The 27,507-nt window shown below is 30.4% G+C and overlaps 5 protein-coding genes across 7 annotated transcripts; 2 read left to right on the top strand and 3 right to left on the bottom strand.

Moving 5' to 3' along the window:
• The first annotated feature begins 3,882 nt into the window (after positions 1-3,882).
• On the top strand, positions 3,883-4,693 carry LOC124913717 (vacuolar iron transporter homolog 4-like). Its single transcript, XM_047454134.1, has one exon. The coding sequence runs from the start codon at positions 3,952-3,954 to the stop codon at positions 4,567-4,569; it is 618 nt and encodes a 205-aa protein (XP_047310090.1). The 5' UTR covers positions 3,883-3,951; the 3' UTR covers positions 4,570-4,693.
• LOC124913718 (cyclic phosphodiesterase-like) lies at positions 4,694-5,554 on the bottom strand. Its single transcript, XM_047454135.1, has 3 exons — positions 5,142-5,554; positions 5,007-5,046; positions 4,694-4,896 (listed from the first exon to the last, which is right to left on the bottom strand). Exons 1-3 carry the CDS (start codon positions 5,436-5,438, stop codon positions 4,694-4,696), a joined length of 540 nt encoding a protein of 179 aa, XP_047310091.1. The 5' UTR covers positions 5,439-5,554.
• Positions 5,555-5,582: 28 nt separating this feature from the next.
• Positions 5,583-11,627, bottom strand: LOC124913716 (probable LRR receptor-like serine/threonine-protein kinase RFK1). Of its 3 annotated transcripts, none has more exons than XM_047454132.1 (24): positions 11,328-11,627; positions 10,945-11,116; positions 10,732-10,803; positions 10,583-10,651; positions 10,415-10,486; positions 10,261-10,332; positions 10,108-10,179; positions 9,956-10,024; positions 9,784-9,855; positions 9,630-9,701; positions 9,481-9,552; positions 9,071-9,139; positions 8,876-8,941; positions 8,733-8,795; positions 8,561-8,605; positions 8,386-8,429; positions 7,885-8,273; positions 7,602-7,797; positions 7,144-7,302; positions 6,954-7,072; positions 6,675-6,888; positions 6,375-6,606; positions 6,140-6,293; positions 5,583-6,058 (listed from the first exon to the last, which is right to left on the bottom strand). In XM_047454132.1, the coding sequence occupies exons 1-24, from the start codon at positions 11,422-11,424 to the stop codon at positions 5,729-5,731; spliced, it is 2,991 nt and encodes a 996-aa protein (XP_047310088.1). In that variant the 5' UTR covers positions 11,425-11,627; the 3' UTR covers positions 5,583-5,728. The 3 variants fall into 3 exon arrangements, with proteins under 3 accessions (XP_047310088.1, XP_047310087.1, XP_047310089.1); XM_047454131.1 differs by having other exon boundaries at positions 5,584-6,058; positions 9,956-10,027; positions 11,328-11,626; XM_047454133.1 differs by lacking the exons at positions 10,732-10,803; positions 10,945-11,116; positions 11,328-11,627 and having other exon boundaries at positions 5,586-6,058; positions 9,956-10,027; positions 10,415-10,512.
• Positions 11,628-21,341: 9,714 nt separating this feature from the next.
• LOC124914091 lies at positions 21,342-24,041 on the top strand. Its single transcript, XM_047454570.1, has 4 exons — positions 21,342-22,593; positions 22,860-23,060; positions 23,305-23,500; positions 23,601-24,041. Exons 1-4 carry the CDS (start codon positions 21,433-21,435, stop codon positions 23,783-23,785), a joined length of 1,743 nt encoding a protein of 580 aa, XP_047310526.1. The 5' UTR covers positions 21,342-21,432; the 3' UTR covers positions 23,786-24,041.
• On the bottom strand, positions 24,042-25,607 carry LOC124914092 (BES1/BZR1 homolog protein 3-like). Its single transcript, XM_047454571.1, has 2 exons — positions 25,157-25,607; positions 24,042-25,076 (listed from the first exon to the last, which is right to left on the bottom strand). Exons 1-2 carry the CDS (start codon positions 25,370-25,372, stop codon positions 24,294-24,296), a joined length of 999 nt encoding a protein of 332 aa, XP_047310527.1. The 5' UTR covers positions 25,373-25,607; the 3' UTR covers positions 24,042-24,293.
• Positions 25,608-27,507: the final 1,900 nt, after the last annotated feature.

Genomic DNA, 27,507 nt, shown 5'->3' with positions numbered 1-27,507 from the left:
AAAATCACGCCTTTTCAAAAAAAAATAATCAAAGTGAATTTGTTGCATCCCGGCACTTTATCACTTCCACACTCTTTAATGGCTTCTCAACCTCCTCCAACATAAAACGAGCATCGAACGTATCTTTTTGCGTTGTACTAATTTAATCAAAAATTATATCATTGAATTTAGGTATTATATTAAATGACTCCTTAAACAAATTCTTATAGAATTTGATAGTACTCATAGAGATTTCAGGTTCACTATCATGAATTTCCCTTTCGATTGAGATCATTAATCACATTATTTCTTGTTTGTGCGTTAGATATCCCATAGAAAAATTTGGTGTTTCTCCCGACTCTTAATCATGTAACTCTATTTCGCTGGCGTGCCGCAGTTTCTTCCTCCTTACACATATCGAGCAACTTGTTAATAATGTGAATTTGAGAATTAACCTCCTTAGCGGAGAGTTCACAAATCTTCTTATCCCCGTCAATGATATTAATTTCATTACACAATTAATTGATTTTAGCACAATCTCACACGAACCAACTTTTGAGAAGTTTACGCATATTTATTAAGTTCACAAAGAGGTTACTCGACTTAAAATCAATCGATGTCTGATTCACCCACCATGATTGCACACACGGTATAAAGTTTTCTTTGATTAACCATTTATTTTCGAATCTAAATGGTCGACAAGTTATCCCCACCATTCGGCGTTTCATCAAAATTAGTCGGTGATCTGAACAACTCCATGGAATGACCTTTTGAAATATATTAGAAAACTTTAAAAAAAAATGATTCACTAATTAGAAAATTGTCGTTACAAGAATAAACTGGCCCCAGTTTTCATTACATTTTCTAAAGGTGAATTGACCCACTTCTAAAGACAAATCGATAAGTTCAATCATTTAAAAAATATCTACCAAATGAAAACAACTTGTCAATGTGAAATATTTATTAAATTATATTAAAAACATTTAATGTCTATGGGAACATGCTTGTAGTATAGTAATTTTAAGATAATTTAAGAAAAATAAATGTATGAATTAGCTCAGGATAAATCTATATAACTTACTGGAAAAAAAATTGTGGTAAAAATGTGATATTATCTCTTAATTTTTTTAAAAATTCAATATTTATTTATTTAATTATTAAAAAAATTGTAAAATTTATTTATATTTACTCGTTTTATCTAAATTTTTCTCGTTATTTTCTTAAGTCTACTCCAAAAAATTTAAGCACACCCAAACTCTTAATCACACTTAAATTGAACTTATGAGAAAAAAATTATCTTAAAAACTACTTAAATTACTAGTCTATAAGTTTAAAAATTAGATATATAAAATTTAATAACTGATATTTTTTATTAGACTTAAACACAACATATTACCTTCTCTATGTACTATTAAGGTTTTGTTTTTTAATTAAGTCCTATATTAATCCAATGGAAATTGAAATTTCGGTAAGTAGATTAATTTATATTTGACGTCACCATTCATGAAGTCATCGGCATGCGTTAATTTTACAACGGCCTCTCCACAATGATCATATATCATGTCATGCATGCGTATGCATGAGTGTTGATTTGGTTAAAATATATTTTCCTAAAAATAGAATATCAGTTTTTTTATTTATTTATTTATTTTCTTTTCTAACTTGCAAAATTACATGCATGATTCACATCACCATCGGCTATTATTAGCCTGTGCGTAATTAAGTAGCTTGATATCATGAGACTAATAATAAATTTTATAGATACAAATATAATGTCTATAAATTGTGACATTTTTCTCTTTTTCTTCGATGGTATATTTTAATTGGTTATTTGCTAAATGTAAAAATTTATAAAAAAAAATTCGAAATCTATTCAAATTAATTAACAGGAAATGGAATGGACCACAAACTTTCAAATAGGTTTGTTGGTGGACTACTAAAAATTAATGGGGTTATGACTTGTGAGCCACACCACATAAACTGGAGGATATTCTTCTCCCACTCTATACTTCATTTATTTTACTTTTTCTCATTCATTTTCAAACACAATTCTTATGATATTTTTTTACAATAATGTCCCAACTTCTAAGGTTTACACATGATAATTTTAACCGAATAAACCTAACTGTTTTGGAAAATCGATAATCGAGAGTTGAAGTAAAATCATTTATTAGTTGTAAACTTGTAAAATTTAGAGGTCTAAAACTTATATGTAATCATAAAAGTTTAATTTAAAAAATATTAATTATATAATATTATTATTTATATAGATAATTAATTATTTTATATATATATATATATATTTAACCAATTTTAAAAAGTTATATATTTAAATATAAAATTAATTTTAAAATAATAATAAGTAAATAATACTATAACAAAATTATATTTATAAAATTAATTATATTAATTTATTTATTTAAATAAATAATAACTTTTTTTAATTTATTAATATAAAATTAAAATTATTTATAAACTCGTAAAAAAAATTATTGTAAATTTAAATTAGTAAGTGTTAACATATTTAAGAGTTTACATAAAATCAGACTCGTTGACCTTATCTGAAATCGTAAAATTATAAAATTTTAAAGGTTCGTAAAATTATAAAATTTTAAAGGTTAGCTCGACCGTCATCATTTAAGTTTATGATTCTACCCATTCACCTCATATTTTGAGGGCTTGTTTGACTCTGGTGTTGATTTTAACCACATTAATAAAGTGTGAGACTAATCATCATTTGTTGAGAATTAGGGTTAGAGAGAGTTAAAGAATTGTAATGACTACATAATATAAGTGACAAAAAAATTTATAAGGGAGATTATGTCTTAAGAGTCCAATTCTCACTCACTTTAAATTGAAGGAGAAGGGGAATATGATGTCCCTAATTAAAAATAATATTAAAAAAGAAAAGAAAAAGAAGTATCTCTATATAGAGCCCATATTAATGTTGATAAGAGCCCAAAATATAATGAGTCTAAGTTTCCAATTGGACTTTTTATTTATTTTTTGAACTAAAAGCCCAACTGTAAAGAATACATTTTTCTCTGCTCCATTCAACTATCAATCAATATTTTTAAACTCACTCCAAAACTGTAAAGATTCTATATAAAATATACAATTGAAGTATTCATTTCATTCTATTAGCCTCTTTTATCATCTCTGAATTATGTATTAATATTATTTACTTAAAAAAAGAAATAGTAGGAACAATTAACTACCCTATTAATTAAGGAAATTAAATTAATAAAAGTTGATGACCCCTCTATTTAATTAATTGATAAAAAAGCATTAATTGATAAAAAAGCAAGAAAAAAATTTATTTTTTTAATTCAAGTATTGTGGCATCTGTGTGTATTCCACACTCTGTCTAATATACAATTGCTTCCATTTCAAAATATTTTGTGGAAAGCACACTCCATTCCATGATCATGCCTTATCTATATATATAATAATTTGAAACCCTAATCTTCAATGGTGCTCTCCCATTCAGAAAACCATCTTCTTCCATCAGTGCTTGTGTCTTTGTAATAAACAAATATAAGTCTTCTAAATAATTTGTTACAATTTACAAAGATCCTGATATCTATTGATATTGATTTTCAATCATAATTAGTATTAATATATGTCAGAGTTTTTCATTTTAATTGTAAAATTTTAAATGACTTTCAGATGTAGTAAACTTTTTAAACAGAATGAATATGCAAATATGATAAATAATTTCCCAATATGATTGCAGTTTGAGCCTACCACATCACACATAAGTTTAACTATTTGGGCCACTACTATATATATGCATTAAACTATTCAATAAAAAAATTATATTTTTTTTTGTTTTGATCTTTTTTACATGAATTAGTGTTATAAATAGCCTTGGAGTGTCTTCAATCCACACCATCATATCAACTCAAATCCATCTAACATTTTTCATTTCTCAAAGTTTCTTTATTAATTACTTGACTTGGATAATATTTCATGGATCATGTCAACATTTCCGTAGCTAATAATGAGGAAAAAGGAGCTAATGTGGATTTTGACTATTCTCAAAGGGCACAATGGCTCCGAGCTGCTGTGTTGGGAGCAAACGATGGTTTGGTCTCAGTCGCATCGCTAATGATGGGTGTGGGAGCAGTAAAGCAAGACGTGAAAGCAATGTTCTTGATAGGGTTCGCAGGGCTCGTGGCCGGGGCTTGTAGCATGGCAATCGGAGAATTTGTCTCCGTGTACTCTCAGTTGGATATTGAGGTTGCTCAAATGAAGAGAGATCACATCACGAATCATGATCAAGAATTGGCCGAGAAGGAGAATTTGCCGAGCCCATTTCAAGCGGCATTGGCTTCTGCCCTAGCATTCTCTCTAGGGGCGATAGTTCCACTCTTGGCGGCAATGTTCATAGATAGCTATAAAGTGCGGTTGGCAGTGATTTTAGCGGCTGTGAGCATAGCCCTTGTGGTGTTTGGGGCGGTTGGGGCAGTGTTAGGAGGATCATCGCGAGTCAAGTCGTGTGTTAGGGTGCTTGTTGGAGGTTGGCTAGCCATGGCCATTACATTTGGGTTAACTAAGTTGATTGGCTCTAGTGGACTACAAATGTGATGATTAATTTTACTTTCATTTCCTATTATATATATATATGTATGCTATGTAATAAATGTCAAATGTATGTGACAAATTTGAAATTTCTCTTAATTAATATATAAGATCTGTGGACCAAACAAAATTATGCAGAATGAAGATAGCACTCAGTGACCTTCTTCCAGGATTTTAGGGTTTTATCTTCAGGAGTTTCATACAAGGCAAGACGGCTTACCTGGAAAGCAAGACTGCATATGCTCTTCTCAAGAATGAACACTTTTTCTTCAGCTTTCTTCATTTCCTCATCTGTTAGGTCTCCATAGATGAGACTCATATGTGGCTTAAAAGCTGCATTAATATTGAGAATCAATCAGTAATCTGAAATCTATCAAACATTTGATTTAAGTAATCATCTGATTAATGATTCATGAACAGATCTCAACATTATCATAACTTACATGTATTGTGGCCAAAATGAGCATGGCTAATTTCCATCACCTGAAGAAAATGCAAGAGAAATAGTTACTTACACAAGAAGATGAGGCAGCTTTCCTTCATGATCTCACTGATAAATTAAGGTAGTAATAGAATACCTGAGGATCTGAACGAAGAAGAAGGAAAACGCAAGTTCCAGTATCGACTTTCTCGACGACGAGATTATAAGAGTTGAGATCCTTACAGACGGCAGCGAACTTCTCCCGCGCAGCCTTCTCCGTCAAGGTGGCGGACTTGACGACGGTTACATGTGGCTCGAGCTCAGGACCGCCGAACTCCGCGCGAAGGTTCTCCATAAGATTCTTTAATCGAACCTCCACTTCTACTGGTGGCAGCGCCCATACCGAATACGCCTGCTTGACGCCTTCCAGATCCAGATCACTCGCCATCGACATCGCCAATTCTCTGTTTCCTTCTTGCCTGCTCGCTCTCTCTATCGAAGTAGAGTTCAGAATACGCCGCCTTATGTCTTACAAATAAATACCTTTCAACAAAAATAAAAGTCCAATTCATAACTTACATTTTCGTCAAAATTATAATTTAAAATTCGAGTCTCATTTAACTGGCGAATAAAATTGAAATAATTTTGGTGTGTTAGCCTAAGTAATATGAGCTAAATAGTAAAATTACAAATAATTTGATTTGATATGTAATAAAATAACAACACAAAAGGTTTATTAAATCTTCATCTGCTGCATGATGAGAAATTGTTGGAGCTAGAAGAACAAGCATTGTCTGTGGATTGCTTACTCTGCTTTTCCTGTTGAAGGTCTCTCATGGATTTAAATCGCAAGTCTTCCGAAAAGGAACTTGATCCCGGAGTTACATCGGGAATGGGCGAGTGCCCTTCCAGCATGCCAACAATCTCCGACATCATAGGCCTTAGAGAAGGAGATCCATTTGTGCATAAAATTGCTATTTTTACCACACGTTCAACTTCTTCCTTGTCGAAATTCCATCCAACCCTCTCATCCACAAGCTTTGTTAATGTTCCCTTTTGTTCAAGGTGACAAGCCTGCATGCATGCAAGCAAATCAAATTTAATATCCAACAAAACTTATTTTCAAACAAAAGAATATATACTAAGTTTCAGTACCCAATCTAACAGACAGACGAAATTCCCATCATCTGGCATGAAATTATTGTTGTTCTTCCCACTAACGATTTCGAGGAGCAATACTCCAAAGCTATATACATCTGCTTTGTACGACAAGTGACCCCAAAGTGCATACTCCGGTGCCATATATCCTCTGCAACTCAAAACCCTTAAATTCAATATTCCCTTATATATTTATTATACTCGGGGTACTTGAATATTAACAGTGACTTACATAGTTCCGGCTACTCGGGTGCTAACATGAGTCCTGTCGTCTTCATTAAGCCTTGCCAATCCAAAATCAGAAATCTTGGGATCTAGTTCCTTGCTGAGAAGCACATTAGTAGCTTTAATATCCCTGTGAACGATCTTAAGTGTTGATTCTTCATGCATAAAGGCTAGACCTTTAGCAATCCCAACACAGATCTTAAACCTTGTTGACCAACCCAATATTGGTTCATTTCTATCTGAATTTTAACATACATGTATCAGATTGTTATTTGCTTTCAGGAAAGAGAAGAAAAAAGGTGACTACCTCCAAACAGAACATGAGCAACGCTATTGTTCTCCATGAATTCATACACCAAAAGTAATTGATCCCCTTCTATACAGCATCCATGGAGGTGAACGAGGTTCGGATGTTGCAGGCGTGATATCATACCGATCTCGTTTAAAAATTCGCGATTCCCTTGCTTTGATTTGGAGGATAGTTGTTTGACAGCAATGAGAGTGCCGTCTGACAAGTAACCCTGTTTTCACTACATTCATTCAGAATCAAATTTCATGTTTTATTAATTAGGGAGAGCACAATTACCTTATAAACAGGACCAAAACCACCTTCTCCAATTTTATTCTTGCAATCAAAGTTGTTGGTGGCGGATTTAATCTCCTTCAGAGTGAATGAACGTATTTGCAACTCTAGACCTTCTAAATCTATTCAAGGTGGAAATTTGAATGACTTATAAGCATCGTAATTCTTTTAATGTGACTATATGCTTGCTCACCTTTATTTATCTTTTTTTCAGTCTTGTGGCGTTTCCAATATATGATAAAGCCGGCTAAGAGTATTACAAGGAATGCCACACAACCTGTTACAATAAATGCAGTAACATTCTTCTTTCTTCCTTTCTTTTGACCTGAATCCTCTGAACAGATTTTGAAATCTGGCCAAAACCAACCAAGACATATTTATAAACAAAAAGAAAGATATTTGTTTCTTCTTTTGGATCTAGATCCGCTTCCACGTACAGAAATATTTGGAAACTAAACTTAGTCAGACACAGGTTCAAAATTTATTTTTATTTTTGTATCTGAAAAATGAGTCCATAAAACAATTAACAATAAGTGTTTTCAAATGGGGTTGTTAAGCTCTTCTTGCCAAAAAAAACAGCAAACACAAGATAAACTATGAAGAGATTGCTGAATAGAGTTAAAATTTCAGAATGCAATGCAACTGACTTACGATGATTAACTGAAATAGCAGATATTAAAGGGCCATAAATTCCTCTATCAGGAATGCGGGTAGTTCCCTTGCCAGCCCAGTAAAATCGAATTTGTAGGATATTATCTTCCACGGTGGCATTGAAATTTCTAATAAGCTCTTTCTGCGCACCACCAGCCTCATCTTCAATATTAAAATTCTTTATGACTAATTTATCCTGAAACATTAAAGGATTTTTTTTACAAAAGCACTGGAGATAATTGACACATTAAACAAAATATTAGTCATCAACATAAGCAATTACCTGTATATAAATATCGAACAGACGCCTACCAAGTTTTTGGGACGAATTATCATTTGTGAAAAAGATTTCAGCAAAGTAGAGCCTAACATTATAATCACCATTTTCTAAACAATAGCTGAAGTATGTGAGAGTAAGAGGAGAGATGCGAGCTGTCTTGTACAGGTCAGATATGCTTGGTGATTGTGAATCTTTAGTGAAACGTGTATTTTGGAAATCATTATCATCTAAGAAATCTCCGGTGCTACTGAACCCCCACTTGCTAGTGGTATTGATGTAATATTTTGCTGCACCACCTGAAACATCTCCGTCTCCTTGATACAGAACATCCTTAGTAGTCTCTTTGACAATTAAATCACTTCCTCCACAATTAATATGCATAGAACACCCATCTAGATAAAGACAAAAAAAGGAGAAAAGAGAAAAATGAAGGGAAAAAAAATAGAAAATTATGTAATGCCAGTTGGAAGGAATGCGGTTCTTGTTCCAAACCAGAAAACTTACAACTTGGACAGGTGAAATCTTCGTTACAAGGAAGAATACTCCTCCTGTTACAAAATCAGCAACTTATATGATAATGTATATGAAACCATTATTAAAAGCTGATTGATCATCCTTATAGATGTAATATGTTAACAACCACAACGTTTAAATGGAAAGATGGGGAACCTGATCTTACAGTGAATTTTCTGAAGAGCTTCTGAATAGATTTATATAGTAATTCCTAATAAATAAATAAAATATATGAAATAAGTTAAAATAGTAATGCATCAAATATTCATGGGTTCGAGATTTCACACCCGGACCATTTAAAAAAATGCGTCAAATATTCTAACACAGAGCATCCTCACCCATTCGCCCGACAAGCAGGTTGTTGAGTGTTTTGCCATTTAAAGTTATTGTAAGACAGATCACTGCAAAATGAATTAAATGTCATCATACCAATAATCATTTGTGTGCAGCATTATCAAATAGTGTGAAAATGTTTACATACATGCTACTTCCACCCTTCAACAGAGACTCAGATATGCTTCCGGAGATCATGTTGCCAGTTAAGAACCTACTCGAACCCCAGCAACGTTCAGAAGTTAAAAGGCATAATAAGTGATATAGACAAAAAAAATGAAAAATAAAAAGATATATATATAAATAGCAGGCATTTCAACAATGGCATTTGTATCATGCTTACATAAACTTAAGACTCTTTCCGCGTACAGCACTTGGTATCTCTCCTGTTAATTGATTGAAACTAACATCCCTATTTAAACAACCGTCAAAATGGTCAAAAGATAACGAAAGCAAAGAAGTGTAATTAACAACAGAATAGATCAAGACATTTTTTTATCTTTTTTTCAGTTGCACCAAACTGGTCCATACAGAAAATACTAATTGATTCAACCTTAAAACAAGCTCTAAAATAACCAGATAATTGAGATTTAGTAACATTCAAGTAGCTTTAGGAAGGTACTTTTACTTCCTTAATCATGCTAAAGTAATCATTTAGCAGTTGCTTTTGTTTTCCATAAATAAATAAATGGATATGCAAGGCATATATGGATAGGCGTATGCAAAACAAAATTCTTTATAAGCATTACTTACAATAAATTTAGGCTGTCCAATTTCCAAATGTAGTACGGAATTCCTCCAAGAAGATTGCAGCTTCTCAAAATCCTAAACATGAGGGGTAAATTAAAAAATGTAACATAATAGCTTACAATGCATGTACAAAACATAATCAACATGCATACAAATTTATTAAGCCAGTAACATTTCTTAGATCGGGGAATTCCTGAGCTGCTCCTGTTATGTAGGCTATCCTCCTGCATAAAGAGGCAAATGTGGAGGTCCACGAATATATAAAACCAGAAACTACTAAGTAACTTGAGAGAATTATGTACTAACAAGTCCGTTAACTTGGTCAGAACAGATATGTTGGATGGAATGGGTCCTTCCAGTCCCGATGCAATCAGTTCTCTTCAGAAATGAGAATCAAAGTGAATGAGTATCAAAAATCTAAGTAATCTCATCGCATTATCTTTTTACTCAATGCTGTTAAAGCACAAGGAAAACTTACAGTCTATTCAGATTTTTCCAGTTCTGTATAAAATTAGGTATTCTTCCGCTGAAATTGTTGTCATTAATTCTACTGCATTTATAAATTGGTGGAAAATTATCTTAAGAATCCATCAAGTTAAACATAACTGATCAAAATAACCATATGCTTACAAGTCTTCCAGATTTTCCAAGTAAGCTAAGGAAGATGGCAACTCTCCACTTAATTGGTTGGAAGACAAACATCTAAGGTTTCCAAATACATATTCATTAAAGAGAATTTTCTTTTCTGAAGGATGAATGAATAAAATAAAAAGATATCCTCACAAAGTTTTCAAGTTAACCATCTTCCCAAGTTCAGGAGGAACACTGCCAGAAAACTGGTTTGCTTCAAGCATCCTGTTAAAAGAACTTGCTGAAATTAGTAGCTAGATCAGAAAATAAGCCAATACTTGAACCTATGTTTAACAAGAAAACTCACAAGTATGTGAGTGTGGGCATTCTTGAGAGATGCTTTGGAATTTCTCCTGATAAGCGGTTTGCCAAAAGTGAGCTGCATGAAGGTTGTAATAATCCAATCTGTAAACTAGACCTTATAAGCGCAAGATTTGATCATGGACAAAGAAAAATGAGAAAGAGATCATCACACATCCTATTTAATTGCATGGAAGACCATTCCGGTGGAATTGTACCACTGAGGTAATTATATGCAAAATCACTGAAAATGAGAAAAGACAACAAGATTAAGAAAATCTAACTTGAATTGCATGAAATTCACATCACTAAAAAAAATCTTACACTTCTTGCAGATATGGAAGCTTAGCCATCTCTGGTGAAAGAATGCCGGGAAGGTTGGTATGCTTAAGAACACTGCAACAAGAAAAACAATACATTGACTCAAAATGATCCTACAAACAATTTTCCCTAATTGCTATGGGGTAATGCTGAGTGGAAGTAAATAGAGTGTATGTCTACAATCATCTACTTAGTTGGGAATTGAAGAAGTTTTACATCTTTACAACATGGCAATATCGGTCATATCCCACGTTGCACGAGCAAGTGACTGTGCTTTCGTCTAAATCTGGATCAGGCATCAACCCCACCGATGAAAGTTGGCATGTATTATGATCGAAGCTCCAGTTATTTGCACCCATTGTAGTAGCAATTTGGTAAAGAGCAACCACTGGTACATAGAAGAAACAGATTGAGGAATAACAAAGATGGTTGCAAGCTTGTAAAGCAAAAAAAAAACAAAACTAGAGCAATAAACAACAGGTTAAGGTTCTAGAACAAAATCCGAGTTTCCGGAGTGAAGTTGTCGTGGGTTCGTTCTCATTTCGAAAGAAAACAACTAGTGTAGCTAACTAAATGAAACGTCATGCATATCTGTGTACCTTCTGCTTGCGGTAACTTGAACTGCGAAACTCCCAACGAAGAGAAGTACAAAATAAGAACGAGAATCAAAAGAAAGGAAACAATTCGGTGGAGCATGGCTAGCGGATGAGCTCGATCGTCCAAACCCGTCGGTTGGTTTATCCAGTTGAGTAAATAATTATGTTACCGACACTGCTGAGGAATGAAGCACCTAATCTGTAAAACCAGAAGCCGTAAAAAAAGATAAAAGGAGAAGAAGAGCTAGCAATGAATGAATGAATTATTGATAATAATGATTTGGGGAAATTGGTAGAATATGCAAAGGAAGAAGAAGAAGAAGACTAGTCTCCCTTCATACTTACTGGTTTTGCTGGTTGTCTGACACATATGTTACATCCAAATTATCATTAATTCTTACAATCTAAATTTTTTAAATTTTTTTTTTTTTTTTTTTTTAAGAATTTGTGGGACGATGTATTTATTATTAATATATAATAATAAAATTATATGGATAGTTTTTATGTAGGACATTGTTATAAATTGTTGGTTAAGATGATTTCATATAATTTTTGTTGAATAAGTTTTGAGAGTCATTAATTTCATTTAAAATCTCATTATTTGGATGAAACGTTATTCACGGTAGAATTTTTATGGATGATATGCATGAAAAAATGTTATATTATGATTAGTCGTATGTGTTGCGAAAAAGTTGAATTGACAACTCACTTACTTTTGCATTGACGAGAGATGACTAATATTTGGAGTTTAATTGGGTGATATTCGAGTCTTTAGGTAGTTACTGGAAAGTTTGGATTGATACGGCTGTGATGACAGACCTACATATTTGAGTTATCATCCTAATTATTTTTTGGTTTACTATCTAGTTTGAGAGAAATCGTCGAATTTTTAATGATTGTAGTCGTTCAATGCGTATCATTCATAATGATATTATTATGACTTTCTGATATTCATTTCGGAAAGTCAATAGAGTATGCCGGTGAGTTAATCGTTCTTCTTGAGAACTTATGAGCTCGATAATCTTTTGAGTACAGTTTTTTCTTATTTTTTATGTTCATGTCATGTTTTGTCGTAGTACTTATACGATTTTTTTCATATTTAATATAAATGGATCTTTTTCAATATATATATATATATATATAATAATAAAATATTTTTAAAAAAAATAAAATGTATTTTAATATTTTATTAATAAATTAAGTGATATTAATGAGAGATGAAATGAAATGAAATAATGTTTAATCATGATTTAAAATTTATTCATCGTTTTATCGTCTAGTTAGTTGAGATAAGATTAAATATTTTAAAAATTAAAAAGGTCTAGATATTTGAGATCTTATTTATTTTAATAAAAAAATTCTATCAAAATTGTATAGTAAATTTGCAACGGAGCCGAATAGTCTTTGGGACATTGATGATCAAATGTAAATTTTGTCAAGATCTGTCTAATAGTTTCACCAAAATTTCTAATTAATCAACGAAGTGTAGTATTTTAAGGGGAATTTATTCTATATAAAAACGTTTTTGTGAACAATCTATATTCATTATGGGGATGTTTTTGATCAGTTTTTAGGACGACATTTGGTATAGTATCTAAAGTATAGTTACAACGTATCTTGAGTTTGTTTTCATTGTTATATATAGAAATGTCACAGTTAATAACATGTTTATCATCGTTCTAATGGTTTCACTAGCCGAATTAGATATAGAAAGAGATTAAACATTATTGAGAGTTCATTTCATAATAGAGTTTTATTTTTTATAGGACGCAAGCAAATGTTCTCATCTGAATAAAACGCGCTGACAAGACATGAATAGTTTCTATGTGGGGGCATTGTTATACTTTGTCTAAATAAAATGTATGTATTGACTAGACATTAATATTTTTTATGTGTGGCATTATACAATTTGTTTACTAAGATAATTTCATATAACTTTTGTTGGAAAAAAATTTTGGTAGTCAAAAATTTCATCCAATATCTCATTTTGTGAATGAAGCGTTATCCACGGTAAAATTCTTACGGATGATATGTGCATGAAAAAAAATGTATTGTGGTTAGTCATATGTGTCACGAAAAAATTGAATCGATAACTCACATATTTTGTATTGTCGAGTGATGATTAGTATTTGGAGTCTTTTATAGGCCTTGTTCTCTTTGGGTTTTTTTAAAAATCCATCCAAAATCAATTTTCCAATCAATCACTTCTCAGCAATCACATCACTCATTTCATTAACCAAAATACTAAAATACCCTCTATTTAAAATTATTATTTTTTATTTTATTCATATATATCAATACTCTTTAAGTCTTTTTATCAAAAATAATCATCACCTCCTCAAAATCATCACTAATCATTACTTTTTTCTCTCTCTAGGTTTTTTCAAAAACCTCAATCCGAACAAGGCCATAGAGTATTATTGAGATTTATTGGGTAGTTGCTGAGAATTTTGGATTGATACAACTGATATGTCATACCTACATAATTAAGTTATCATCACAATTATTTTTTAGTGGACTATCTGGTTGAAGAGAAATCGTCAAATTTTTAATGATCGCAGTCGTCTGATTTGTATCAATAATAATACTATTATTATGACGTTTTCTGATATTCGTTTCAAAAAATTGGTAGAGTCAATCAGAGACTCAATCGTTTTTCTCGATAACCTAGCTACAAGCTCAATAATTTATTGAGTAACTTTTTTTTTCTTTTATCAAAACTTTTGTTTAATTTGATCAAAAATTTCATAATAAATAAAAAAAAAATTGACAAATTTTTTAAGTGATTGTAATTATAAAGTTCATTTTTTTTAAAAAAAACTTTTCAACTAGGTATAATAAAATATATTTATATAATATTATATTTTTATAATATATAATATAATATTTTATAAATAAATTAAATATTTTAATTAATTATTCAGTAATGAGCATTGCAAAACATGTATGTGACATTCTTTTAAGACTTTAATGAGACACTCTCTCTACTATGCACGGATGCTGTCACACAGTTTAGGACTTACTAAGGCCTTGTTCTCTTTAGGTTATTTAAAAAATCCTTACAAAATTCATTTTTCAATCAATCACTTCTCATCTATCACATCACTCATATCATTATTCAAAATACAAAAATACCCTCTATTTTAAATTATTATTTTATATTTTATTTATAAATATCAATACCCTTTAAATCTTTTTACCAAAAATAATCATTACTTTCTCAAAATCATCACCTATCATCTAAATTTTCTCTCTCTTGGTTTTTTAAAAAACCCAGAACCGAACAAGGCCTAAATATGTAAATCTTTAAATCTGATTCGTATAATTTGGCTAATTTTGTATGTTTGACTTGTATTTTTTTAAATATTTAAGTTAGTTAAAAAAAATACAAAATATTTTAACAATACTATAATTTAACTTAATCAATTAAATATTTTAATTATTGATATAAGTTTAAACCATCTCACTCAATCATAAAAATGATTTACTTTGTAAATAAAGCAGAATCAAACTGTTTTCTTTAATTGGAAATTAAACTAGTAATTTTGTTTTCCTTTATCAGGGGAGTTGATTCGAGACATTCTAGTTACTTAGAATCAAATTGTATTTATAAATGTCTTAAAGAATATTTTAATATTAATAAAATATAATTTTATTTTTAGAAAAAAATTTACATTTACTTATACAACTAGCTCACTTACTTATACAATTAACTCTCTTAAACACGTATGTATTAATAAAAAAATCATTTAAACATACGTATTATAAAAAAAAATTGACTCCTCTTTTAGTATATTTTAATAAACCATAGTTAACTTTTATTTTTTTAGTTTATATATTTATTAATTAAATATTAATATATTTTTTCTACTTATTTTTTTATTAATAAATGAATTCTCTATTTTTATTTTTTTCATAAATTTTGTTATTATTTTTATATTGAATATTTATTATTAATTATTTTAATTTAATTTTATATATAAAAGCATTTATCGTTCATTATTTTAATTTTATATTTTTTTATATTTTTTTTATATTAATAATAATTATTAATTATTTTAAAATTGTTTGGTCTTAATTAATGAATATAACAATGACTTATCATTTCAACAATAAACATCCTTCAACACATGCAACACAAAAATAAATAAATTAATAATTAATAATTGGATAATAATAATAATAAGTTATTCAACCAACACCAAAAGAGTAACAAAGAAAACAATATTCTTACGAACAAAAATTAAAAAAAAAATTATTAATTTTAACATTCAAAAAAATATTATAGAAAAATATAAAATTAATAAATAAGTTGATAAGTTTTTTTCAAAAATGAGAATTTAAAATTATGAAAAATAAAAATTGATAAAAAAAAATAGATGAAATAAAAAAGAAAACTAATATAAAAATAATAAATAATTTAAGAATAAAATAAATTACTTGATTTAATTAATGAAAAAGAAAAAGAGAAAAAATATATTAATATTTAATAAATAAATATATAAAAATTTAAAAATTAAAATTAACTATAGTTACTAAAAGAAACTAAATGAATCAATTTTTTATAGTATATAGGTTTAAATGACCCTTTATTAGTATATACGTCTAAGTGAGTAAGTGAGCTAATTGTACAAGTGCATACGTTTAAGTGAACTTTTTTTCCTTATTTTTAAATATTTTTAATATAAATAATTTGTATTAATGTGAAAAATAATTCTAAACACTTGTTTAATTTTTTGTCTAATGGTTAAACTTAAAGAAATAATTTGAAATACATTGTAAGATATATAATATCTCATAAAATTGATAAAAAGAAAAATAATTTAAATTTCAATAAAAAATAACAAATATTATAGAGATAATTCAAAATTTTAAAATCAATATAATAATTTAATAGGGTAAAAACTAAACATATTTTACACAGAACTTTAACCATTATATATAATAAGAATATAAGTTTGATAATAAAATAAATATATAATTATAGAGACAAATAGAGATAATTCAAAATTTTAAAATCAATATAATAGTTTAAGAGGGTAAGAACTAAACCCTATTTTAACCATTATGTTTAATAAAAATATAAGTGATAATAAAATAAATATATAATTATAGAGACAACATATATACAACTTTGAAAATAAATTAATAGATAATTGTTAAATCATTTATTTTTTAATTAAAATAAAAGTCTAATATTAATTAAAATATAAATAATATATTACATAAAACTATTGATATATATATATTTTTTTTTATATATTTGAGTTGAATTATGGATATTCATGAATAGTGGAGCTTAATTATATTTATAAATTTGTATATAATATATTAATAAATATTAAAGTGATAAAAAATTATAATAAAATAATTATGTTAATCATATTATTGTGAAAAATAATATTAAATGTATAGTTTTAAAAACAGATTGAGAAATAATATATATATATATATATATATTAATTTATTACATAATTTCTAATTTCCAAGTAAAATTATATATATTATATTCCTCTCCTGTTTCTTTTTCATATATACATTACAAATTAAGAGGGTATTTTACATTTATTTTGTTTTCAATCAATGTTTATTTTTTTTTTATTAATCTTGAACACACTGGTTAACATGTGTTAATCATACTTATTTACAGTCAGATTAAAATTCAATAAAATGACACAAAATTAATATTTAAGCATTATAGTATATATATATATATATATATGTATATATATATATATATATATATATGAATTAAAGTGTACAAAAAAAATTAAGAATTGTATGAAAAAATAAAACACTCACATTATTGTCAAAATTATTTCTTAGTTCTTAGCTTTGTTGCCTTTACAAAGAAAGTGAAGAATTGAATGTAATAAGAGAACACTAGTGACTTTGATGCCTACTTTCATTATTAGTCTCTACATTTCACATAAAACTAATAAGATTTAAATAAAATATTTTAAAATAAAAATTATCTAAATAAATCACATAAATTTTAGAATCATAAATGTAATGTCCATATAAACAATTCTAACATTTTAGAAATATAAAAGAATTATCAAAATAAACAATATGATATCTCAAAATTAAAAATCATTTTATATTATTGTTAAGCTGGTTCTCAATAAAATCCGATTTTTTAAGCAAAAAGTCATATCGATCATATCGCAGACCTCAATGATCGTGTGGACCCAACACAATATGTTTTCTTATCTTTTTTCTTTAAATATATAAAAAAAAATGTGTTGCTACAAAGGAACTTCACCCGCGGAAAATAAAGTCTTAACCTATTAGGTGTTGTGTAAAAGCTCTATAATATCTATGAAATAGTGGTCAGTAATGCTTAAAAGTTTGAACCAAGTTTTAGATTAGGAAGAAAAGTAGACGCAAAGGATATTGAAAATTTTTACTTTCGGTTAATCTCTTTTATTTTTAATTGAAATAAAAGTAATGATTTTAAGATCGTGTTACATATTAATATGAATAATTACATAATACACACCATGATAAAAGATCAAAAGTAGTATTAGATAAAAGTAATATATTATTTAAAAAGTATATAGAAAAATTAAAAATATTAAATTAAAAAAAATAATACACAAATTGAATTGAGTATTAATTTATAGCCTTTAGATAATTTTTGTAACAACTTATATAAAATTTTATAATCTTAAAATTTGTACCTGAAGATAATTGATTGACATTTATATTTTTATATTATGTATAGAAAATACTAATGGACATATATATCTTGGTATCTCACTTAATTAATCACCTGCTTTATTATTTGTTTCTTTAAGTCTTGCAGCTGCCTTCATTTGACCAATTAATAACAAAAAAAAAATGTCTATTCTAATTCGACTATTTTCGTCCAATTAGCTGAAGTCATTATCCAACAACCATCATAGACAAAGACCCTTTTCAAACCTGGCTTATATTTCAATTGATAGAATAGTCACAATAATTATGGAGAATACAAAAAATAATTTAGAAATTATATGGATTAAATGTCCAATTTCGATTTAGCTTTGATTTCTTAGCAAAGTAACTGTTTGGGATATCCATGATCTTACTTTTAATAGACATTCCTTTCGAATCTGCTTACATAATAAATTTTATAATGTATTACTTAAACTAAATTTCAAATAACTCATCATAAATATAATTTCTATCTCTATAAACAATTATCATTATAAATCAAGATATTAAAGAACACTACTTAGGTGAATACTTTCAAGAATTCACATAAAATAAGACTATAATTTATCACTATAAGCATTTAATTTTTTTTTTTTTTTTTTTTTTTTTTTTTTTTTGTAAGGAAACAACTTATTTCTATTAATCCAATAAATCCTAAAAATCACGATTGAATACTTATTAAAACAAATTTAGTTTAAATTATGACATTATTTGTCATATTTTATTCATAACGATAAAAAATAATAATAACAACTCAAGATGCTCAAAAAAAATGTGAGTCGGTAGACTTTAACTCTGGTACGGCTTTCATATTAATTCGTGTGCCTATTCTTTTTAGAGCTTAGTTGACATTAGAGCGAAGTTTGTACTTTTTTTTTGTCCGCACTTGCTTGTCAATTAAATTTACCAAAGTGTGCGACATCATGACAAAGCCTTTCATAATATCCACATTGTTAGCCACCATCATTTGTGCTATAAATTCAAACATTTTTGTTTTTTAGCCGATGGACACTACTTCCTCATTTCTTGTTATGTGCTCTATATCCCACAAAACAGATTAGCAACCTCCATTAACCAGATTCATATGTCTGAATATACTGTATGTTTTTTATGTCTCCTTTCAATTTGGATACTTTTTATAAAATGCATCATCCAAATAACCAAGCCAATTCCTGCTACTTGCACATGCTTACAATTTGTTGATAAGGCTGACCCTAAGTAAGCCCATAGAATAAAGAAGATCAATTATAAGGACAGCCCATCCAAAAAATAATTAATAAACCAAATAGGCAAACCATCTCAATCGGTCAAAAACAATTTTCTTTGGTTAAACTAGATAAAAAAAAAATATGCCTAAGGCGCGGACGTTTGTTGATAATGGCTTACATCTACTCAACTAAAAACACAATCACTTATTTTTACCAATTAATGAACACAAGTAATTTGAAAATAAAACTTAACAAATACACACATAAGTCATTTTAAGAGATCGTCTCAATCCTCAACATGATTTCCATCTTAAATAATTTAAATAATATCTTTGCTATGCCGTGCCATTTTTCATGGATACAATTATCAATCATTTCTGTCAACACAAAACTTTTGGCACCCACATGACATTATAAATAAGTTTACATAGCTCAATGTTTATGTTTCTCTCCTTTCGATTTTCGTGTCTTAAGGAATTGAAGGTGGTGAGACATAACTCTTTATTTATGCACACCTCGTTATTGTCTCAAATGGTTTCGTAAATTCCTTAGCTCCTTTCTATGACACCTCCGGCGCCTCTCCTTTCTATCACCTAGCCACTGGCCGCAGCAACCTCAATTTCTCCCTGTTTGGGTAATTCAAATGAGTTCCATAGAGAATATGAGATATTCATAAACCATAAAATTTTTAATAAGCTAATAAAAAAAAGGACCAATCCATATATTATTGAGTTCAATTATTTTTTACTGTTTGGTTGCGTGACTATTGTATTTGGTGACACGACAAATTGTCATTACTAGCCTGTTTTCTTTAGCACAAATAATATTTCTTAGCTTCATTTGTTAGAGTTCAATTTATTATTATTCTTTTTATTTTTAAATAAACTACATATTATACCTTCTAATTAAAACACATGGTTAATTATCGGGAAATTTGACCTTAAAGATGACCTTATTTGAGTTTTTTATCCGCGCATAAAATTAAATGCGCTGGTGACACCTTTTTTTTGGACGAAAATGTCCTCGTTGCGAGACGCATCCGGATGCCGTGTGAAAAGTCCACAATTGCGAGACGAAATTTTATTTTTAGAAAAATAAAAATAAAAAAAATTGCGTTTCGCGACTGTGGATGTCCCGCGACATGGGCAAAATCGTAAAAAAAAAAAGGTGTCACCGGCACATTTAATTTTATGCGCGGATGAAAAACTCAAATAAGGCCATCTTTAAAGCCATTTCGTCAAATTAGGAAATATTATTAGAGTAAATTTTATTAAACATGTTAAAAATCAATTTTATTCGAAGTGTTTATTTCTTCTACGTTATTCCCTCATATTTTATTATTTCTTTTGCTAAGAGACTCCTAAAATCATATTATTCTTTTGCTAAAACAATAATAGGTTAGGAAAACATATAATTACGCTATAATAATAAAATAAAATAAAATAAAATAAAATAAAATAAAATAAAATAAACGATTTGCTTCTCAAGAGACTTGACGCAAATTCCCTGTATTGTGGTTTATTATTAATTCAGTGAATTAATGGCAGCTGAAGCTTTTTCAATAAAGACGCATCTCAAAAGCTCAAAAGGCGACTTGGTATAGCCGATTACCAGCCCAGGCAAGGCAAGGCAAGGCAAAGGCGTGCAATTCTCAATCGGCAACATCATCTCGTCTCTAGGTTTCCACCGCATCGGTTAAACTTGCCACGATTAGCATCACTTTCTTCTTCGATTGATTCTGGTACGTATTTCCATGATTCACAGAAGATTTAGGAAATTCACGGCAATCGGCTTAGAATCCTTATCAGTATCTTTCGTATTAGAACCGTATAGATTTATATTTTCTTTCCTATGCTTCTTTATCATGTTCTTGCTTTTTCATTCCCATTTTATCCGCCTTTTAATTGCCTTTCGTTACAATTTACATTGATTGCTCTAATTCTTATACAAAATAATTGTCCGCTATCTGTTATTTACTGCGATAATTTCGTATTTAACTCTCTGTCTGCATTTGAACTTGATGATGTGCTGTTATTGCATTAGGGTTTCCTTTCTGGAGCACTTTATTTTGATGAATGTTTTTTTTACCTTTTGATCGACTGGTACATTCTCAATGGTATCTGCAGGACTGTAAACGAATCAGACATTGACTTGTGAAAGGGAAACAAACTAAGATTGTTTTTAGTTAACGGTAGAGTTGAATGCTGGGATTGCATACTTCTGGTGGACACCTAATGGATAAACTGGAATTAGGCGATACTAGAATCCCTCGCGACACAAGCAAAGAATATATTGATTCAGCGGAAAGTCTATTAAAGATGGAGAATCTTGCCAATATCTGCTTTCTTTCTGAAGAAAGGAATGGACCTATAATTTATCCTGATCTATCATCTCAAGAGAACAAGCTAGAGAAAGATGAGGACGGGGCTCTTGAAACTGGAGCTGAACCTGAAAAATATATGTATGCTTCATTACAGCCTTCTAAAGATCAAAGTGTTGAAAATGATAGTTTTATGGGACAAGAAATTGTTAAGTATGTACAAACAGACATTACATCACCTGGAAGCTGTGTGGAAGAGAATGACCAGAAGGGTATTCCAAAAGACTGCTGCAATAAGGAAGGAAGATACTTCTACTATGATGCACCACTTTCTGAAGAAACTGGAGCTTGGATTCCTGTTTCTGTTCCACCATTATCTAAAAGTGATCATGAAGAGTGGAATAGAGGGTTTTTCTGTAATGGAGGTTACTTTCCAGAAGGAGACATGGATTGGAATCAGCTTTCTGGAGAACAAAAAGAGTTCACGATGTGGGATGTTGTGGCTGAAATGTTGGTCGCGGCTCGAGGGAAGGTGTCTTCCTTAGCTTCTGGTGATATTCATAGTATTTCATGGATATCAAGTCATATAGTTGAACAAGCTTGGAAAGAAATGGCTCAAACCCTCACAGAGGCTAATTACAACAGTATAAGTGAAATTATTGAGATGGATCCACCGAAATGGTTGCCAGATAGTGCAGCTTCTTCATGTATGCTATGTAGCGTCCGGTTTCACCCTATCATGTGCACCAGGCATCACTGTCGGTTCTGTGGAGGAGTATTTTGTGGTGACTGTACTAGAGGAAGGAGCTTGTTGCCTGTTAAGTTTCGTGTGGGAGACCCACAAAGAGTTTGTGATGTATGTTGTGTACGTCTAGAAAATGTTCAGCCATATCTGATGGATCAAGTAAGTAGAGCTGCTCAATTACCAACCTGCGATCTGACTGATCTGAGCACCTTGAGATCTTGGTTGAATTTTCCTTGGGGGCAGTCCATGGAATATGAGATCTATAAGGCCACAAACACAATTAAAGCTTATACCAAGGTGGGAGTTTTGGCCTGAATTGTAGTAATTGAGCCTTTATGGAAACTATCTTTTGGATCTTGATCAGATTATTTTTTACTCATGATCCAAATTATAGTACAACTTTTTTGTTTGACTTGGTATAGAGATTTCTTTATCGATTATGATCTGATTATATCTTTGTATCATGATAACATGAAAAACTTTTGTACCAAAACAGCCCAGTGTTAAATTTAATTTGACAAAATCTCAACTAAGGCACTTCTTGCTTGAATTTTTATGTGCAGATAGATACACTGAAACCGGAGAAGTCAATTCCTGATGCTATCCTGCGACAAGCGAAAGGCCTTGCCATACTTACAGTTGCAAAAGTGGGGATAGGTATCACCTACAATATCGGGACCGGGCTAGTGATTGCACGTCGCGATGACGGGTCTTGGTCTCCTCCATCTGCAATTTCTTCTTTTGGTCTAGGCTGGGGAGCTCAGGTGAAGTAGTCTTAGTCCTATTTTGACATCTCATAGTTTAATATTGATGCACATTTAGTTGTGAAACAATTTTTTCTTTTGGTCTAGACTGTTTGATATGATTTCTTTGGAATAAATCCATATAAACCAATAATCTTCATCAATCACTTCTTCCAACATATTACCAACCATTTACTTTATTCTTCATTAACAGTTTAACGTATTAAATACTAGTGTTTCCATAAAATTGTTTTGGCTCTTACAGGTGGGGGGCGAATTGACGGATTTCATAATTGTATTGAGAACACATGATGCAGTCAAAACATTTAGTGGCGATGTGCATCTTTCACTTGGAGCTGGTTTGAGTGCAGCAGTTGGCATTGTTGGACGGACAGTTGAGGCTGATATGAGGGCTGGTGATGGTGGCTATGCTGCTTGTTATACTTATAGCTACAGTAAAGGTAAATATCTCATTATAAGAACCAATTTCTTTGGACTTCATATATGTTTGGTAATGGTAATTTAAAACATTATTATTGGCCTGGCCATTCATTCTTATAGGCGCATTTGTTGGGGTTTCTCTGGAAGGAAATATTGTGACAACTCGTTCAAGTGAGAATTCTCGATTTTATGGTAGCCAGTCCATAAGGGCTTCAGACATTGTTCTTGGCTCATTACCTAAGCCACCCGCAGCTGCTATACTATACAATGCCTTGAGGGATTTGTACGGGAAGCTCGAGAGGTGAAGTGTGGTGTGAATATATTTAATTTTACATTTTAAACTGTTTGCGTGTCAATGAACAACTGTCTTCTGAAGCATATGATATGGGTGATTATTTTATCTTCTTCTTCTCGTGTGCTTTGATAACCATCTGTATAGGTGTTGTGGCTAGCTAGCTAGCTTCAACGTGTGTAATTATGTAAATACATGATTGTAATGAACTAACTATTAAGTGAAATTGCAAATATCAATGAAACAGACAGACAAACATTTACTTGAAATTGTGAAAAAGGTACTGTAATGGTAATTTAATCAGGTAATGGTAATATACAGTATTCCCAGCCAAGCAAAGCCAATTAATTCTACAGAATATATATAACTTATATATTTTCTCTCTATTGTTTCTTTCAAATAAAGTCTATTTCAGGTGATGACAATGGTGTAATTGAAGTGGTAAATATTATAAGAACAAAGGGACATAACTCTTCAAAATCTTCGCACCTGAAAACCCAAAACCAAAAGGCAAACGTAAGTTAAATATTAACAACAAAAACAGAGGACAAAAAAGTACATACCTTTGAGTTTCCGAGAGTGAGCTCAAGATGATCAGCAGCACAATCCTGTTCCTCATGTATTCTTTCTCCTTCCCATGCATTTACGACCCCAATCATAGGGTTGCTTCCAAATGCAAACTCGGTACCTGCCATCTCATCATCATCCGAGATTGGTAAGTTTGCAGGAGAGCATGTTCCACTCTGACCCGGAGTCCACATCCTTGAACCAGGACCAGATAAGGCCTCCTTGAAGCCAAATGGGTTAGACGATACTAGGCTGAAAGTAGGAGACACAGTCCCATCTTGAGGTGTCTGAACACCAGAGGAGGGTAGGAAAGCCGAGTAATGTCCTCCTCCTCCCCCGGTAATCCCCCATGCTGCATCATTGATCCGAGAAGTAGGGGAGCTCAGTGGAGGGGTGACAGGCGCACTTATAGAACCACCTCCATGAGTACTGAAGAGTCGGTTGAATGAGGAGGAGGATGATCCACCAGATGACAGAAACCAAGGAATGAAGGAGTTGTTGGGATGATTATTATGATTATTAGCAGCAGCAGCATAATGAAGATGATGAGATGCAACTGGGCTAGGGATGGAAGAAGATGCTGGGCTAGGGTTGTAGGACATGCATGGACTCTGTTGATATGATGATGATGAACATGGAGGGCTTGCTGATACTGATCCTGGTCCAGATCCACCACCACCACCACCGCCTATAATATAATTATTATTATTATCCATGTTTTCAACTGGCTTGCATCCCTAGAAGATATAATCAATCAATCAATTCATTAATTCATTCATTCTACTTCAGATTCGTCAATCAATCAGATCTTTCTTACCTTTCTATAAGTGGTGCCGTCTTCTTCTACGATCCATCCAGCTTCTCTGCAAAGTGCCTTGAGGACCTCGTTGTTGTCGCAGTGTTTAGGTAGCTCAAAGTTTCCGTGCATTCTCAAGCCATTGTAGATCTTAGCCGCAATAGCTCTCCTCTTTCTCTCTCTTCTCTTGTTGTTATCCCTCTCCTTCCATGTCGGAAGCCGCGTACCTGACGTCATGGAACCCAATCCAATCCAATCTCTCAACCAACCAACCTGCCTGCTCAATTAACAATCGAAAAGATAATCGATGATGATGATGATGATTCAATTCCCGATCAAAGGGATTCGATTCAATTCAATTGGTGGATTTTACAGAGAAGAAGGAAGATTGTGAAATAAATCATGACGAAGGGCTTAATAAGCCAGTGTGACCAATGGGGGAGAGACTAAAATACTTTCTATACCTGTTCTACCCCCTCAATCTTTACAAATTCACCAGAAAATTCTCACATGGATTTTCCTCCCTCCTCACATTACGGAACAAAGTCTTTCAGTCTCCACTACAATTTCTTTTCTTTTTTTACTAATTATCTAAACATTTCATATTTGGAAACTGGTATTAATTCAAAATCTACTTTAAAATAACTAAAATTCAAAATCATGTTTTACTTTTGAAATAGTAATTATATATATTAATAAATTAAGAGCTTTAAGCATTAATATTTAGCAATCTAGATTTAAGATTCTATCAATGACAAATAAATTATTGTCTTCACAAATATATTCATACAAACTTTAATATTAATATCAAAATACCATTTGATATAGGTGTATGATTTATTTCAATAAATTTGATGATTTCTAAAATTAATGTGAAAGTTTAAATATTTTACATGGATAATGTTAATAGTGAAGTCTAGAGTGTAACATTAGAGAGTGACTAATAAGATAATATCTCGTTTGTTTTCACAATAATGTAGAGGTTTTGTATGAATAAATAATGCATAATATCAATTAGTCTCATTTAAACAAAGTTAATATCATGAGCATTTCTGGTAAGTTTTGAAAATTACAAACATTATATTGTAATTATTAAATTATTTATTTCATTAATTAAAATATTAAAATATTTTTATTTTATTCAATTTAAATTTTAAATATAAAAATATATTTTAATAAATAAACCAATTAAAAACTTTAAAAAAGACAAGATCGTGTAAATAAATATATATATATATATGAATGATGAATAGTTCCAGTTTCGAGCTCGGCTAGTTTATAATCTAGAAAAATATTTCACCTAAAATAAAAAGTATCGTATTTTTTTTGCTATTAAATATTAATTCATGACAAAAGATGACATAAACAATTAAAAAATATTATGTGACTTATCAAAGATAAAATTTAACTATATCAACCAAACAAATTATTATTAATATCAGAACCAAAATTACATCACATTTTAAATAAGTCTCAATAAATACATAATTCTAATATATACATAATACTAATAAATATAGAATAACATACATAGAATCATAAAAAATATAAAATAGGTTGACCTATAAGAAAGCTAAATATAAGAAGTCTACATCGATATTTTAAACGAGCCTCTAAACCAATATATTCACGAACTTATAAACGAATTCTAAATGAATATTTTCACGAGTCTCTAAACGAACATGTTCTCAAGTTGATGAACTCGAATATCTCAAAACTCTAACGTGTCTAGTTTAAAATTTCAAGCTTTTAAACGAACTCATTAAGACTAACAAACGAGGGTTTTTTAATCGAATTCGAGATTCGAATAGCTTGCGAGTAACTCTTTTTATTTACATCTCTAACTATATAGACCAAAATAATTTTAATAAAAATCAAACCAAAACTTTTAGTCTCTTACAATTACAATAGACATGGGATCTTAATTTAGCACACAATAAAATACGGGGAGGGAGTTTGAAGGAATGATGTGCCGCAATCTGATTGCCTGAAAAATAAAAGAATTTATCTCTTTTATCTTTCCTCACACTTTTCATTTTTCCCAACTAATGAGGTGATGTCACGTCATTCTCTCTTCCTATCACTCCAGTAAAATACCAAGATAGGTTGACAAAACCGAGATTATAGAGACAAATGATATTGTTTCAGATTGAACTTTTGACCGGGATCATACAAGTGTTCTTTTTGATAAAAATCTCATAAAAAAATGGTTTTAAGTGTTGTTCACTCCAAATGGCTTTCGTTTGTGTGTGAGCAAACTCCTCACTATTCATTTCTTATAATGTTATTAATTTTATAAGTTTATCGAGTTAACTTACAATTTAATTACGATTTTTTTTCATCCAAGTTTTTTCAACTCGTATAAGTTAACT

Source organism: Impatiens glandulifera, chromosome 9, assembly GCF_907164915.1.
Source record: "Impatiens glandulifera chromosome 9, dImpGla2.1, whole genome shotgun sequence".
Lineage (NCBI taxonomy): Eukaryota > Viridiplantae > Streptophyta > Magnoliopsida > Ericales > Balsaminaceae > Impatiens > Impatiens glandulifera.
The sequence above is the reverse complement of the archived record's forward strand: the minus strand, read 5'-3'. Positions and strand labels throughout refer to the sequence as shown.

What these genes read in the sequence shown, in the direction of transcription:
- LOC124913718 (XM_047454135.1), bottom strand. Translation starts at nt 5,438, where the DNA reads ATGTCGATGGCGAGTGATCTGGATCTGGAAGGCGTCAAGCAGGCGTAT. An exon ending in TTCTTCGTTCAGATCCTCAG is followed by an intron (nt 5,047 to 5,141) that starts GTATTCTATTAC and finishes CATTTTCTTCAG; the next exon opens with GTGATGGAAATTAGCCATGC. An exon ending in TCATTTTGGCCACAATACAT is followed by an intron (nt 4,897 to 5,006) that starts GTAAGTTATGAT and finishes ATATTAATGCAG; the next exon opens with CTTTTAAGCCACATATGAGT.
- LOC124914092 (XM_047454571.1), bottom strand. Translation starts at nt 25,372, where the DNA reads ATGACGTCAGGTACGCGGCTTCCGACATGGAAGGAGAGGGATAACAAC. An exon ending in ACGGCACCACTTATAGAAAG is followed by an intron (nt 25,077 to 25,156) that starts GTAAGAAAGATC and finishes TATATCTTCTAG; the next exon opens with GGATGCAAGCCAGTTGAAAA.
- LOC124913716 (XM_047454131.1), bottom strand. Translation starts at nt 11,424, where the DNA reads ATGCTCCACCGAATTGTTTCCTTTCTTTTGATTCTCGTTCTTATTTTG. An exon ending in TTGAAGGGTGGAAGTAGCAT is followed by an intron (nt 8,796 to 8,875) that starts GTATGTAAACAT and finishes TTCATTTTGCAG; the next exon opens with TGATCTGTCTTACAATAACT. An exon ending in TGAAAAAAAGATAAATAAAG is followed by an intron (nt 7,073 to 7,143) that starts GTGAGCAAGCAT and finishes CACCTTGAATAG; the next exon opens with ATTTAGAAGGTCTAGAGTTG.
- LOC124914091 (XM_047454570.1), top strand. Translation starts at nt 21,433, where the DNA reads ATGCTGGGATTGCATACTTCTGGTGGACACCTAATGGATAAACTGGAA. An exon ending in GTCTAGGCTGGGGAGCTCAG is followed by an intron (nt 23,061 to 23,304) that starts GTGAAGTAGTCT and finishes TGGCTCTTACAG; the next exon opens with GTGGGGGGCGAATTGACGGA. An exon ending in TACTTATAGCTACAGTAAAG is followed by an intron (nt 23,501 to 23,600) that starts GTAAATATCTCA and finishes TCATTCTTATAG; the next exon opens with GCGCATTTGTTGGGGTTTCT.
- LOC124913717 (XM_047454134.1), top strand. Translation starts at nt 3,952, where the DNA reads ATGGATCATGTCAACATTTCCGTAGCTAATAATGAGGAAAAAGGAGCT.